We start from the raw sequence: 14,236 nt of genomic DNA on the forward strand, positions 1-14,236 counted from the left end.
ACCAGATCGACATAATCTGTATTAGTTAAAACTTAACTCATTTATACTCATTGCTATTTATCTAATACTTCTGTATTTTTTTTTCAGGAAAGTCGATATGGCAATTAGTTTTAGAGCAATTCGATGATCTTCTAGTCAAGATTTTATTGTTAGCCGCTATTATCTCATTTGTAAGTATACTTCTCATGATAATCTAAAGATTCATCTGCTAAATGGACCAAAACTTGGGAATAAATTCACGCTACTTTGAGCAACGCATGTTTGTTTCGACATCTGGACAATCCTTTAAATTTCGAATTGAGGATTTCCTGTTTTATTGACCCATTAATTGATGAGTTTTTATGAGTTTCATGACTTCTATTACACCAATTTTCTAGTTAATCTTTATTTCATCCAGCTCAGTAAGTGCAACGTGAAGAGATAATGATTTTCTTAATTTGTGTTGATCTTTTTTTAAACGGGAATATTTTCGTCGAGGAACACCATCCAATTTTTATTTTTTTCGTTTATTTCTAGCAATTCAAAGGTGTTTTCACGCGTCTGAAATTTTCGAAACCAATAAATCTTCAACGTCTCCCTTGATGTTTGACAGATGCAACTGTATTCAAACTACGCCCATCTATTATTAACTTGTCAAACGTAACACGAAAATATATACAGTGTAATTCGAACCTTTGTATTTATAAATAACGGGTAAATATAGACTCGTTTATTCAATTGTTTCGATAACAAAAAATCCATTGTTTTGGTCTTTCTGTTCTGTGATAATATAATTGACATGATGGCTGTTATAATTTAGCTTTTCAATTTTGAAATAATATCAAGTAGCTTATTAAACTTTTTTCCTTGTAAAAAGTATGAAACGTCAATACGATATTTTGAATAAGAATAGTTATTTATAATACAAGTGCAGAAGGCATTGATATTCTTCCACGAGTTCAAAATTCAAAAACGAGCCACGAAGTGGCGAGTTTTGGAATGAACGAGTGGTAGAATGAGCCTTCTGCACTTGTATTATAAATAACTATTCTTATTCAAAATATCGTATTGACGTTTCATACTTTTTACAAGGAAAAAAGTTTGATAAGCTACTTGATATTATTTCAAAATTGAAAAGCTACATTATTTTCTCTAATTCATTGCATTTTCATTGAAATTAATGAAATATTTCCATAAATATGATTTTTGCATTGAAAAATGTTGGTTGGCAGAACTGATTTCTTTAAGGCAAATTGATGAATTGACAGATAGAGCCGTGGCGGAAAGTTCGGAGTACCAACATAGAATAATAAAATATAACCATGAAAACTGTGCGTTTCTGATATATTCTCGCACGATTTTGTTCTACAAGATGTGGAAGAATGAACGGAATAACCACAGAATTGGAGAAAAATATTGAATGAAGATTATAAAATGATCCAAATTACATAAATTTCCAGTTGAGCACTGTAGGATATTACGTGGATTATATAAACAACGAAACAAATATGTGTAAATATTTCTAATGAAAGTATAGTTCAATATTGATTGGATATGTATTAGAAAGAATGGAATTTCTGTACGAGTTTTAGATATCATTTTCTTCATAAAATTAAATTCAATCTGATGATTTTTTTCCAATTTCGATCGCTTACCCCGCGGAAATCGAGAAAATCAATTAATATATATTGTTTGAACACTATATACAGGGTGTTCCACCATTAATGTGACGCTCTATTGAGGCTAAGTGCTGAAATTTTCGAATTTTTTTCGACATAGTATCATTTAGCTCCATTAGAGCTACATTCCCAAATTGTTTGGAAATACACAGGGTGTACAAAAAAAGTGTAAATTTCGAAACATAAGTGATTTTTTTTAAACATCATGTTTTTCATTGAATTTTCATGGAATTATTCATTGCATAGAATAAATCAACCCAAGATGGTTCGAAGCTTCATATATTTGAAACTCACCATTTTTGACAAAATTTCGATTTCTCATGAATTGTAGGGTCTCTGGAAAAACCTGATAACTTCAGAAATGAATGATTTTATTAGAATGAGGTTTTGAGAGGTTTTTGAATATTAAAAAATCACTAATGGTTGTCTATTTTTTTTTCAGATCCTCGCTTTATTTGAGGAACATGAGGGTGCATTCACAGCTTTTGTAGAACCTTTTGTTATTCTTCTTATTCTTATCGCAAACGCCGTCGTGGGAGTATGGCAGGTAAGCTCAAAGCTACTACTCTGATATAAAAAGTGGCAACACCTAACAAAAAAATAATGAAAACACTTTTGTCAAATTTCCACTAACACTCTATTTTTTATATATTATATTGCGCAATTTTTTATTATATTCCAATGCAACATTACCGGGTGTAACAGCTTATTTGACAAGATAATAAAAACATAAAAAAATTGCTTTGTATAACATCAAAGTACCTTCCCAATGATGTATAAAAAAGGTACGTACATTTGACAGCACAATAAGGTTCAATATAGGTGCCTGCTATTTCGTTTGTTTGTCATCTTGGGTTGAGTTATGCGGTACTGATGATCCCTAATAAGGGCGAAACCGGTATATCGCTACTCTCCCTTGATGACGTGCATTCTCCTTGGTTTACTTTCGATTATGGTTCCTATGAAATAGCGTGGAAATCTTCTGTTTGACAATGGTTATGTTGATGACATTTTTGTTGATACATTAACCAGATAGATAATTAATATCGTATGATATTACATACTTGGAAATCGTACTTCTTTTTCTTTCTTTTTGTATTTTCTTCTTTGACAGCACTGTGGTAGCTACCCCTCATTTTTCATTTTCAAATGACACCCCCTGTATATTTTCAGTGGAAATTGCGTCATTCTATTTGGAATACAACGATAGCACATACTTGGTATTTATTTATTAATAACAATAAAGACCTTATCATTTTGTGAAGTATGAAATGCAACCAAAATACCTACTATGCAATTCAAAAAACGAAGAAACATTTATAGCAAGTTTTTTGTTATAAAAAACATCGGTTTTTTAAAACAAAAAAATCATCTACTTCTCATATGTGAAGTTTGTACAAACATGGGTGGAGGCATTTAATTTTTATAAGGATGATAAAATAACGTAAAAATCACAAAATATTATTGGTTTTGTTGTTATTACTGAAAAAAGTATGTGCTATCGTTGTATTCCAAATAGAATAACACGCAATTTTCATTGACAATATACAGGGGGTGCCATTTTAAAATAAAAAGTGAGGGGTAGCTACCAAAGGGGTGTGAAATGTGAGAACCTTTTTCAAACATCATTGGAAAGGTACTTTGATGTTATTCAAAGCAATTTTTTTATTATCTTGTCAAATAAGATAGATATTGCATGTATACGATAACTTGAGTCACCCGGTATACATAAATAAACCTGAAATTCTGTATACCATATGACTGAAGGAAAAAATGAACCCGTTGGAATGTTTGTAAATTAATTAACACTCAAGAGATGGTTAGCTCTTGATAACTCAATCCTTTTTAATTTGAATCTAAAATATACCTATAACTAAAGCATAGAAATTAGACAAAAGCGTTTTCAATATTTTCCAATGAATGAAAGAGAAAAATGATTTAAAGGGTGTTTTTTTTAGAGCTATAGAACTTTAAATTGCAATAAAACAACGATGGATTATTCGATTGACATGAATTTTATTTATCCGCGAGATAATCTTGTGGCATTACATTTTAAATATGATTTCTGGCATATGACCGCCACAGCTGGCTCGGATGTAGTCCAATCTGGACGTCCAATTTTCGATGACTTTTTCCAACAGGGTTTGTGGCTTATCTGCATAGACCAATGACTTTACATAGCCCCACAGAAAGTAGTCTAGCGGTGTTAAATCACAAGATCTTGGAGGCCAATTCACAGGGCCAAAACGTGAAATTAGACGGTCACCAAACGTGTCTTTCAATAAATCAATTGTGGCACGAGCTGTGTGACATGTTGCGCCGTCTTGTTGGAACCACAGCTCCTGGACATCATGGTTGTTCAATTCAGGAATGAAAAAGTTAGTAACCATGTCTCTATACTGACTGTAACGTTCTGGCCAACATCGTTTTTGAAAAAGTACGGACCAATGATTCCACCTGCCCATAAAGCGCACCAAAGAGTGAGTTTTTCTGGATGTAACGGCGTTTCGACATACACTTGAGGATTAGCTGCACTCCAAATGCGGCAGTTTTGTTTGTTGACGTAGCCATTCAACCAGAAGTGCGCTTCATCGCTAAACAAAATAAAATGGACGTAGTGCGCGATACGTATTCCGCACAGAACCATTATTTTCGAAATAAAATTTCACTATTTGCAAGCGTTGTTCAGGCGTGAGTCTATTCAAGACGAATAGCCAAACCAAACTGAGAATAAATCACTTGACAGCTGTTAAATCGATCGCCATCTTGAACAGTAATGCCAACTTAAAGTTATATACCTTAAAAAAAACACCCTATATATCTCATATTATAGTTAACCTAACGGTATTGTCTTTCAGGAAAGAAATGCCGAATCCGCAATCGAAGCCCTCAAGGAATACGAGCCCGAGATGGGCAAGGTCCTAAGGGCGGACAAGTCCGGTATCCAAAAGATCAGGGCGAGGGAAATCGTCCCAGGAGATATCGTCGAGGTATCCGTTGGTGACAAGATCCCCGCCGATATCCGTCTGATCAAAATCTATTCGACCACCCTCCGTATCGATCAGTCCATCTTGACCGGTGAATCAGTCTCCGTAATCAAGCACACCGATGCCATCCCAGATCCCAGAGCCGTCAACCAGGACAAGAAGAACATCCTGTTCTCCGGTACCAACGTTGCCGCCGGTAAGGCAAGAGGTATCGTAATGGGAACCGGATTGAACACCGCCATCGGTAAGATCCGTACCGAGATGTCCGAGACTGAAGAAATCAAAACGCCTCTCCAACAAAAACTCGACGAATTCGGTGAACAATTGTCCAAAGTTATCTCTGTTATCTGCGTCGCCGTATGGGCCATCAACATTGGACACTTCAACGACCCCGCCCACGGAGGATCTTGGATCAAAGGAGCCGTCTACTACTTCAAAATTGCCGTTGCTTTGGCTGTAGCTGCCATCCCAGAAGGTCTACCCGCTGTTATCACAACTTGTTTGGCTTTGGGAACCCGTCGTATGGCCAAGAAGAACGCCATTGTCAGATCTCTACCATCCGTCGAAACTTTGGGTTGCACCTCCGTCATCTGCTCAGATAAAACCGGAACTTTGACCACCAACCAGATGTCCGTTTCTCGTATGTTCATCTTCGACAAGGTCGAAGGAAACGACAGCAGCTTCCACGAGTTCGAAATTACCGGATCCACCTACGAACCAATCGGAGAAGTCTTCCTCAAGGGACAGAAAGTGAAATCCTCAGAATACGACTCCCTCCAAGAATTAGGAACCATCTGTATCATGTGCAACGATTCTTCCATTGATTTCAACGAATTCAAACAGGCCTTCGAGAAGGTTGGCGAAGCCACCGAAACCGCTCTTATCGTACTTGCGGAAAAAATGAACCCGTTCAGCGTGAGCAAAGGTGGAGACCGTCGCCAGAAAGCCATTTGCGTCAGACAAGACATCGAAACCAAATGGAAGAAAGAGTTCACCCTGGAGTTCTCCAGAGATCGCAAATCTATGTCTTCTTACTGCGTGCCTTTGAAACCATCCAGGCTTGGAAACGGACCCAAATTGTTCGTCAAAGGTGCACCAGAAGGTGTATTGGACAGATGCACACACGCCCGCGTCGGTACACAGAAAGTTCCTCTTACCACTGCCCTCAAGAACAGGATCTTGGAAACTACAAAGGCCTACGGTACTGGTCGCGATACCTTACGTTGTCTCGCCTTGGCTACCTGTGATAATCCAATGAAACCTGAAGATATGGAACTTGGCGACTCAAACAAATTCTACACATATGAAGTTAACCTTACTTTCGTTGGTGTTGTTGGTATGTTGGATCCCCCACGTAAAGAAGTATTCGATTCTATTGTAAGGTGTAGGGCTGCTGGAATCCGTGTCATTGTCATCACTGGTGACAACAAAGCCACCGCTGAAGCTATCTGCAGAAGGATTGGAGTTTTCACTGAAGATGAAGATACCACTGGAAAGTCTTACTCGGGACGTGAATTCGATGATCTCCCAGTTTCTGAACAAAGGGCAGCTTGCGCACGTGCTAGATTGTTCTCTCGAGTGGAACCTTCCCACAAATCTAAGATTGTTGAGTACTTGCAGAGCATGAACGAAATTTCCGCTATGGTAAGTTCTAATACCTACTCATAAGATCATTCCTATTAACCTTCCTATTTTCAGACTGGTGATGGTGTGAATGATGCTCCAGCTTTGAAAAAAGCTGAAATTGGTATTGCAATGGGTTCAGGAACTGCCGTGGCCAAATCTGCCTCAGAGATGGTACTTGCTGATGATAACTTCTCCTCCATTGTGGCTGCTGTTGAAGAGGGACGTGCCATTTACAACAACATGAAACAATTCATTCGTTACTTGATTTCCTCAAACATTGGTGAGGTTGTCTCCATCTTCTTGACTGCCGCTCTTGGTCTTCCAGAAGCTTTGATCCCTGTTCAACTGTTGTGGGTCAACTTGGTAACTGATGGTCTTCCCGCTACTGCCCTTGGTTTCAATCCACCAGATCTTGACATCATGACCAAACCACCAAGGAAAGCTGATGAATCTCTTATTTCCGGCTGGTTGTTCTTTAGGTATATGGCTATTGGAGGTTATGTAGGTGCTGCAACTGTTGGTGGTGCTGCCTGGTGGTTCATGTACTCTCCATATGGTCCACAAATCACATATTACCAATTGGTGAGTCATTGTATAAACTATCCTTGTCTATATTTAACCATGATTGACCTTTTGTAGACCCATCATTTGCAATGCATTGGCGGTGGCCCCGAATTCAAAGGAATTGACTGCAAGATCTTCAACGACCCACACCCAATGACCATGGCCTTATCTGTACTTGTAACAATTGAAATGTTAAACGCCATGAACAGGTAATTTAAATAGTCTAATTCCTAATCAGAACTTTCTTTAATTATTTTTTTTTTATCTTTTTCACAGTTTGTCTGAAAATCAATCTCTTATTGCTATGCCCCCATGGTCTAATTGGTGGTTAGTTGGATCAATGGCCCTTTCCTTCACTCTTCACTTCGTTATCTTATATGTTGATGTCCTTTCAGTAAGTTATTTTACTTCTTCATTTTTAGTTTTTATTTATATGACAAGAGAAATTCCTAATGTCCAGTATGCAATTTGAAGTTGAGTTGGTATACCTTAATTAGGTTTACCTGTAGAAGCCTTTAATGGGAATAACAACAAATTTACTGTTTTGTTTTAGAGCCTATTGGCTATTCAAAATTGGTGTGTATTATATTAATGTACTTTCAAAGCGCCTTGTTTTGATGAAATATTTTGAATAAGGATTTAACTGGATATCATTTTAGTATTTTTTTTTTAATAATCATATACATATCAATATGTATATGCATATACATACAATATGTATATGTCGGTTGTCGGTATTTCGTCAGTTGAGTATAAGGTTCCTTGTTTTGTGCTTTCTTTGACATTTATCTTCTGTTTAGGCCGTATTCCAAGTGTGCCCACTGACATTAGAAGAGTGGATAACCGTGATGAAGTTCTCAATTCCAGTAGTGTTACTTGATGAAACACTCAAGTTTGTCGCAAGAAAGATCACTGACGGTGAGAATCCAATTTACACTGTTTATGGAATTGTACTAATGTGGGCTGTGTTCTTTGGTTTGTTGCTTGTGAGCCCCATATAAGTGTGATCTGACTATATAATTTTAAAAATACCTCAATGGACAGGGGTACGCGTCTTGCGCTGTGTGTCTGTGTTACAATATCCAACAGGATTAAGGAAATTGCTCAGGTCATCTTTCAACATCGAGGATTTATTTTTTAGCTCTGCATATTCATTGAAATAGTGCCTTTATAGTGAAATCCTGTATTCAGTACAATATAAACATTAGCAGTTTCCTTTTGTCATTGAAAATTCTCATATTTTAAGATTTAATTGGATTTTTATGTGAGCCACTCTAGCAGAAAAATTATTTTTCCTCTTCGATGTTCAAAAATGACTTCAAACTATTAATCTTATATTGAACTGTAGTCTTGAGACAACATCTGCATTTGCAATTGTAAGAATAATACTTATTTAGTGAAAAATATAAGAATAATTTGTAGATAGTTATTCTGTCGAATAACTGAATGAATAATCTGATTAAGCAATTCTTTGGGATTTCGAAATCGAAAAATCTAGAAGACTGACTTCAAAAACTTTAGAAATCCATTTATTGAATTTTCAAAATGAAACGATATCATGCAGGCCTCACTATGCTATTGAAAGACATACAGGACACCAACAAAAAGATTTTTGACCCAAAAACCTCAATATTCTCGTTCCTGAATTATTTTAATTTTGCGTCCACGTCTCTTCTGTACTTAAGTAATAAGTAAATTTTACATCGGAATACTTTTTTTTTCACAGTGAATCATGTCCTATAATTTTTGTTTGTTGATAAAATAATCAGAGTTACAATTCAATTACATCAGATTTGTAACTATGCATTTGTTCTTGAGTCGAAATCAAGTGAACCAAATAAAATTTTAAATTAATGAACTCTACGAAGTCTACAATTTGGACAAAGGGGAAGATCATATTTTTTGCAGATTGTTATGGATCTTTTTTAATGGTAAATTTTTTCAATTCGAAGGGGAATATTTATATCAGACACATAAAATGTACATTTGCCAAAAGGGTTTTATGAAAATGGCTGTACATCTAGTAGTAATATTGTCTTGAATTTAATATTTATTTATGGCAGTTTATTTTTTTGTATAGAAATAATGTTAGAGTGAAGTTTTGAACAGTTTACCAAAATTAGTTCATTTCACTGAACTGAAATTTTTGTAGTCCTCTTTTCAGGTAAACTGAAAATTTTTCGATAATGATTTGAATTCAAGATATTCTATCATATTTCATTGATGGCCCATACAAATCTCTTTTTCTCATAATTTACACATCAAATCAAATATTATATGATCAGGAGATGAGAGTAAGTCCATCATTGAAGTATGTTAAATTTTTTTGGCTGAGTGCCAAATTTAAGGTTAGGATCTTTTTCTATCTATTCCAACAACTATTTATGAAAATGATTTTATTGTAGGCAATTTAGTGATTGATATATTTGATGTAGAACATACCTCCATATTTCAGCCTTTTGTAAAATATTTTACTGCGAATAAATGTAAATATTTGTATTGGGCCGTGTTGAGAAAACAATAAAGTTAGAAACATTTTGAATTTTGCCAAACATTAATTTTTTTGTAAACTTAATTATATATTTATTTATGCTGAAGTGATTAGTAGTATCTGATGTTTCATATGCACCAATTTGAAGTGTTGTATTTGCCAATTGCTTCATAAGCTTTGTGAAATGTTTGAATTTAAAGAAATTGTTAAGAGCAAAGTTGATGCCACAAAATGAACAAGTGGTAAAGCATTAACAATCCGCCTCAAAGAAAAAACAGCTTGACTAATCTACATCATGCAAAATGGAGCTTCGTAAGTATAAAATTTTAATATTTGAATTGAGTCTGATGTTTTTATATTCATCCATAATTTTTTCCCACAGTTACCGAAGTAGCAGCACCACGAATGTGAAAAGCTCAATTGAAGGATATGAGCTAAATTAACACACCCCTTCATTGGTTAGCGAGTAATGTGGACGTTTTACTTTGGAATGAGTGTCTCCTTTCAAACCCTAGCATCTAATTTATTTAGGTTTTGCCAAAAAGAAAAGAGTTTATATCAAGACAAGAACAGCCCACAGAACCACAAATATTTTTGTTTTTAGGTCTTCCAAGCAAAATTTTCCGATAATATTTGGTTATATGGGCTTTTATGTCTTGATAGGAATTTTGAAATAACTAAGCTGATAAAACTCTTTGTTTCAGTTGGTGAAGTTGTAGTAGATAAATGGCAGTAATATCAACATCACCAATATTGATGCTTTTCACATTGTTATGAGTAAGATAACTTCTAAAAGACTTGGCAGCTTTTATTTTTCACCTTATGTTATCATCAACTTCTAGAAACAGTTAACTAGATACGCAAGTGGAAATAATTCATGTTCAATATGCACGTCCATTAGTAAATACACAACTCCATTGTTTTTGTTAATATTTTTGTGTTGACATCTGTCTCACCAGTCTTTCCCAATTTTATTCGATATCTGAAGTGAGCCGATGATTGACACAAAATGTATATAGAAGATACTTTTAAGTTTTATTAAATACATTTGTTATTTTAAAAGACTACATTTTCATCTTTTATTTTAGAGATTTGAATGTAATTTTTATTTCATCAATTGCAGTTTCATAAGTCGGAATCAGCACTGAACAAGCACTTATAAGAAAATAGGGGAGGAATATCCTCTTCGGCTATCTCTGAGTGTTGTTGGTCCTTTAATACTAGTCTTTTCTTCTATATTGCAGAGGTGTTTGTTGCCATATTCATTGTTTGGTCGGTATAATGGACAACTTATAATTGTCACCTGAAGCGTGTTTGTTTTATTCATTTTATGTTTATTTCATTTAGGTAGTTCAAGCTGGTTTCGACTAATTGTGGCTGTGCTGGATTTTACAGCTGAAACGCCAATGTATAGTTAAATAATCGAATTTTCATCAGTTTTGTAAATGATGACATTTCTGTAAATAAATTGGCGCCCTTGAAGCCGACTAATAAGGTCACTATTTCATTATTTATCCCATACACATTTATGCATTTGTTAGAAGTCCAGAAAAACAAGAATCTTTGATGAAAGGTGAGAATTGATCAACGAAAACATTCCTGTGGATTGTAAAATGAAGCATCTTAGTAAAATTCATAAAACTAGATGTCATTGTGTTAATTTTCAATCAATTTTCTGTTTAAATTTCTAACTGAATTCGAAGAATTTTTACTTTTATCAAAATTTTGAGAATCCTGCAATCTAGTATAAATATAAATTACCTTCTTTTTCAAGCTCTTTGTCTTCAAACTGTTATTTTCAGATATAATGTTCGAGAGAGTAATTCATGTATAATATTTGACAAGAATAAATTGCAAAAGGACTCACCATAACATAATATCAAATATTTCAAGCGAATATATTGAAAAGAAAAACTTTTTATGGTCAATATAACAAAAACTATCGATATTTTTGAAGTGAGGGTTGGTATGAAGTATCTTTAATTTTTCATGTAGAAACAGATAAAAAAATTTGTTTTTTATTGAAGAAAAGAAGGTTGGAACTGACCAGGAAAAACTGAACAGCCTGTGTTACAAAATATTTTTAATAAGTAGTGCTCAAGCAATAAATTAGCCATAAAAAGTTGAATTTTTATCTTTTTCCTAAACTGCAGATATAAAGTCAATCAGGTAATTTTGCAAATGATTTTTGTCTTTGTTACAATCTTGTAATGTAGCAGACTTTTTGAATTATTTATTATTTCAGCATCAAATTAATTAGTACATCAATTCCAATATTTATAATTACTCTTATATGATTTTGATTAAATATAAAAATCACAAAAATAGCATCAGACAATTCCAAAAACAATTATTGAAGGCATTTTTGAGTATTTCCACGCTTGCTATACAAATTCACAATGCAAGAAAACTTTTCATTCTGTTCTTCGAGATTTTTTATAGTTTGTTCATTTTCTTTGATTTGTCTTTTGAAATCAAGTAGGGGATTTCCCTGAATGTCATATTTCTCATGTTCTTCAGCCTCTTTCGTTCGTCTCAATGAATCTAGAATAAACTAAATTTGAATGATTGAAATTGTCTCATATATCTACCTACTTTATGCGTTTTATAGAATTTATTTGTGTATGTATTTTCTTCACTATACTTTTTTCTGACCGATTCAATTTTTTCGTTCAATTCTTTGCTTCTATCAGTAAGTTTCTTCACAGATAAAAGTGTTTTCTCTGTTATATTATCTACAGCTTTCATTAAGTAGTTGATGTCTTCTAAACTTTGTTCTAGTTTTTTGTTGATTGTGCACATTTTCGAATACTTGCAGATTAATTCCTCATATTTTATTTTGAGATCATTTGAATTTTTGAAAAGGTTATTATTCGTTATTTTGTAATTAGCGATTTCCGCATCTCGACCAGCTAATATTTCTTCATAGTTTTCCAAATTAGTGCTGAATTTTTTTTCATTTTCAATATGTTCCTGTTCAAAATATTTCACTTGATTGGTGAGATTATCATTCAACAACTCATCTGAAATTGAATGATGAAGGAATCACTATTTACAGTATTTATCCTATTCCTAATTCCATTTCACTGAGAAAAGTGGATTCGAAAGACTTACATGTGTCACAGTTCTGTTGTAAATTTTCTTTCTCTTTTTCTATATTTTTTATTTTATCATTCAAAGTAGCTACTTCTTTTCTTGAGTTCATTAAATCTTCAGTTATTTTATAGTTTGAGACATTCAATTCTTCGATCTCCATTTCCATGTTATCGATAATTATTTTTATTTCTCGTTTTTCCTCTGATAAAATATTGTTTTCTTCAGATTTTTCATTGAGTTTATTTATTAAATTATGGTAGTCTTGTTTCAATGAATTTGTGAATTTTAATATCCCCCCAAATTTTGTTGCTGAACATATTGTCTCATTCATAGTTCTTCTGAAAAACAAGGATTAATCTGGAAACTTGTTTTGAATATGGATAATACTTGCAGTAAATGTTTAGTAGATGATTCTTCAAAATTTTCTGATATGAATTTAATTATATCCTTCATGAATTCGTTCATTTCGAAACAACTATCGCACACAATCATACTTTGAATGTTTGTTTGGCATTCCTTATTGATAATAAGATTTGTAGATGAATTTGTAGGATTTAGAATTGCTTTTTCATCCTGAAATTGATAACATATTTTTTCAAAAAGCCATATTGGCCAAACCTATATATAGGAAACAAAGCTTTGACAAATTATAGGAATTACCATGATACGCTATGTTCCCTAGCTTCAAAGTTATGTAGGTGGGTACCTTGTATATGACTTTAGCATTTTTATGATCTTACCTCTTCTGAATTGATCAATTCCCAAAATTTCTGTGCACATCTACCCAGAGTAATTCTTGTTGGATAATGAACATTTCGCCTTTTTCTATCGCTGGCCTTTCGTTGGTTTAAAAAATTTAACATAATGTATAATCTGGAATCCTAAGAACAATCAAAATTGATGTCTATTCCAGTTTAGGAAAATCATTCTAGAATGGCTATATTTTCATTCCTAATTCCTAGTTATTGGTCTCAAGAGCCCTAACACCTCCATTCTTCAAGACTTACTAAAATTACTTTGCTAATGAGCAGTGGCGGATCTATTTGGTAGGTACTATTCAGGGAGGGGTAATGAATATAAAAATTCTCATATGACAGAAGTAAAATATGAATATATTACCTACTGATAGACATACATATCATATATGTATATTGATAATAAATGAAAAAAAAACCATTCTGCATTTGCAAAAACCAAATAAAATACATTTCAAATTCAAAAGGTATTTTTTATGGTATATACTTACAAGGAAAAAATAATGTAGGTATATTTTAATTCCCCCTTTACTTTACCACCCCCTCTAGACTCGCCACTGAGATGCATAAGTGTGGTTGTCACGTCTCAAAAAAGATTTATGAGTAAATTGACTTACTTTTCAACCATCATTTCCAAACATTTTACATACGTCAGCTTCTCGTTATAAGGGGGGTATAAATCTCTGCATTCGTCCACATATTTTTGAGGGAACAGCCAAGATTTAAGTTTGTAATTCTTCATATTCTGGTAAATGTTATCTAGAATTCCATCCAAGCATTTCAAATCTTGAGTGAGAGAAATCAAAAGGAAGTCTTGTTTTGTATATTCCATTATTTTACGAATTAATAAGTCTATTTCCTTCTGGGTGGTTTTATGAATGTCAAAATGACACAAAATAGTTCAGAATCAAACTTATGTGTCTTGATATTAAAGAAATTATATATTTGAAAACGAAAAAAAAAAAGTTCGCCCGAGCAGGGACTTGAACCCTGGACCCTTGGATTAAAAGTCCAATGCTCTACCGACTGAGCTACCCGGGCTCGTGTTAGATTTTTGAA

The 14,236-nt window shown here is 33.7% G+C and overlaps 2 protein-coding genes and 1 non-coding gene across 7 annotated transcripts in view; 1 reads left to right on the forward strand and 2 right to left on the reverse strand.

Annotated features, from left to right (window-relative positions):
* LOC123680721 (calcium-transporting ATPase sarcoplasmic/endoplasmic reticulum type) overlaps window positions 1–10,825 on the forward strand; it is a 37,419-nt gene extending 26,594 nt beyond the window's left edge. For 2 of the 3 annotated variants that reach the window (XM_045618761.1, XM_045618762.1), the window contains exons 4-10: window positions 88–170; window positions 2,101–2,205; window positions 4,517–6,289; window positions 6,344–6,853; window positions 6,911–7,044; window positions 7,112–7,229; window positions 7,636–9,377. In XM_045618761.1, coding sequence (XP_045474717.1) covers window positions 88–170; window positions 2,101–2,205; window positions 4,517–6,289; window positions 6,344–6,853; window positions 6,911–7,044; window positions 7,112–7,229; window positions 7,636–7,836 — 2,924 coding nt within the window. In that variant the 3' untranslated portion in view covers window positions 7,837–9,377. Of the gene's footprint in view, window positions 1–87; window positions 171–2,100; window positions 2,206–4,516; window positions 6,290–6,343; window positions 6,854–6,910; window positions 7,045–7,111; window positions 7,230–7,635; window positions 9,378–9,708 lie in introns of those variants that run through there. The other variant, XM_045618763.1, reaches the window with a different exon arrangement.
* Window positions 10,826–11,589: 764 nt separating this feature from the next.
* On the reverse strand, window positions 11,590–14,221 carry LOC123680724 (synaptonemal complex central element protein 1-like). 3 transcript variants are annotated; one of them, XM_045618765.1, is made up of 6 exons: window positions 13,795–14,220; window positions 13,163–13,295; window positions 12,814–12,995; window positions 12,441–12,760; window positions 11,922–12,349; window positions 11,590–11,880 (listed from the first exon to the last, which is right to left on the reverse strand). In XM_045618765.1, the coding sequence occupies exons 1-6, from the start codon at window positions 14,007–14,009 to the stop codon at window positions 11,677–11,679; spliced, it is 1,482 nt and encodes a 493-aa protein (XP_045474721.1). In that variant the 5' UTR covers window positions 14,010–14,220; the 3' UTR covers window positions 11,590–11,676. The 3 variants fall into 3 exon arrangements, with proteins under 3 accessions (XP_045474721.1, XP_045474724.1, XP_045474723.1); XM_045618768.1 differs by having other exon boundaries at window positions 11,664–11,880; window positions 13,163–13,303; window positions 13,795–14,217; XM_045618767.1 differs by having other exon boundaries at window positions 11,749–11,870; window positions 13,795–14,221.
* Window positions 14,146–14,218, reverse strand: Trnak-uuu. Its single transcript has one exon. It is a non-coding gene; the product is annotated as a tRNA-Lys (tRNA).
* Window positions 14,222–14,236: the final 15 nt, after the last annotated feature.

Source organism: Harmonia axyridis, chromosome 5 (assembly GCF_914767665.1).
Source record: "Harmonia axyridis chromosome 5, icHarAxyr1.1, whole genome shotgun sequence".
Taxonomy (NCBI): domain Eukaryota; kingdom Metazoa; phylum Arthropoda; class Insecta; order Coleoptera; family Coccinellidae; genus Harmonia; species Harmonia axyridis.

Coding starts and splice junctions, on each gene's coding strand:
- LOC123680724 (XM_045618765.1), bottom strand. CDS start 14,009: ATGGAATATACAAAACAAGACTTCCTTTTGATTTCTCTCACTCAAGAT. Junction 13,296..13,794: donor TTGGAAATGATGGTTGAAAA/GTAAGTCAATTT, acceptor TTAGGATTCCAG/ATTATACATTATGTTAAATT. Junction 12,996..13,162: donor AATTGATCAATTCAGAAGAG/GTAAGATCATAA, acceptor TATCAATTTCAG/GATGAAAAAGCAATTCTAAA.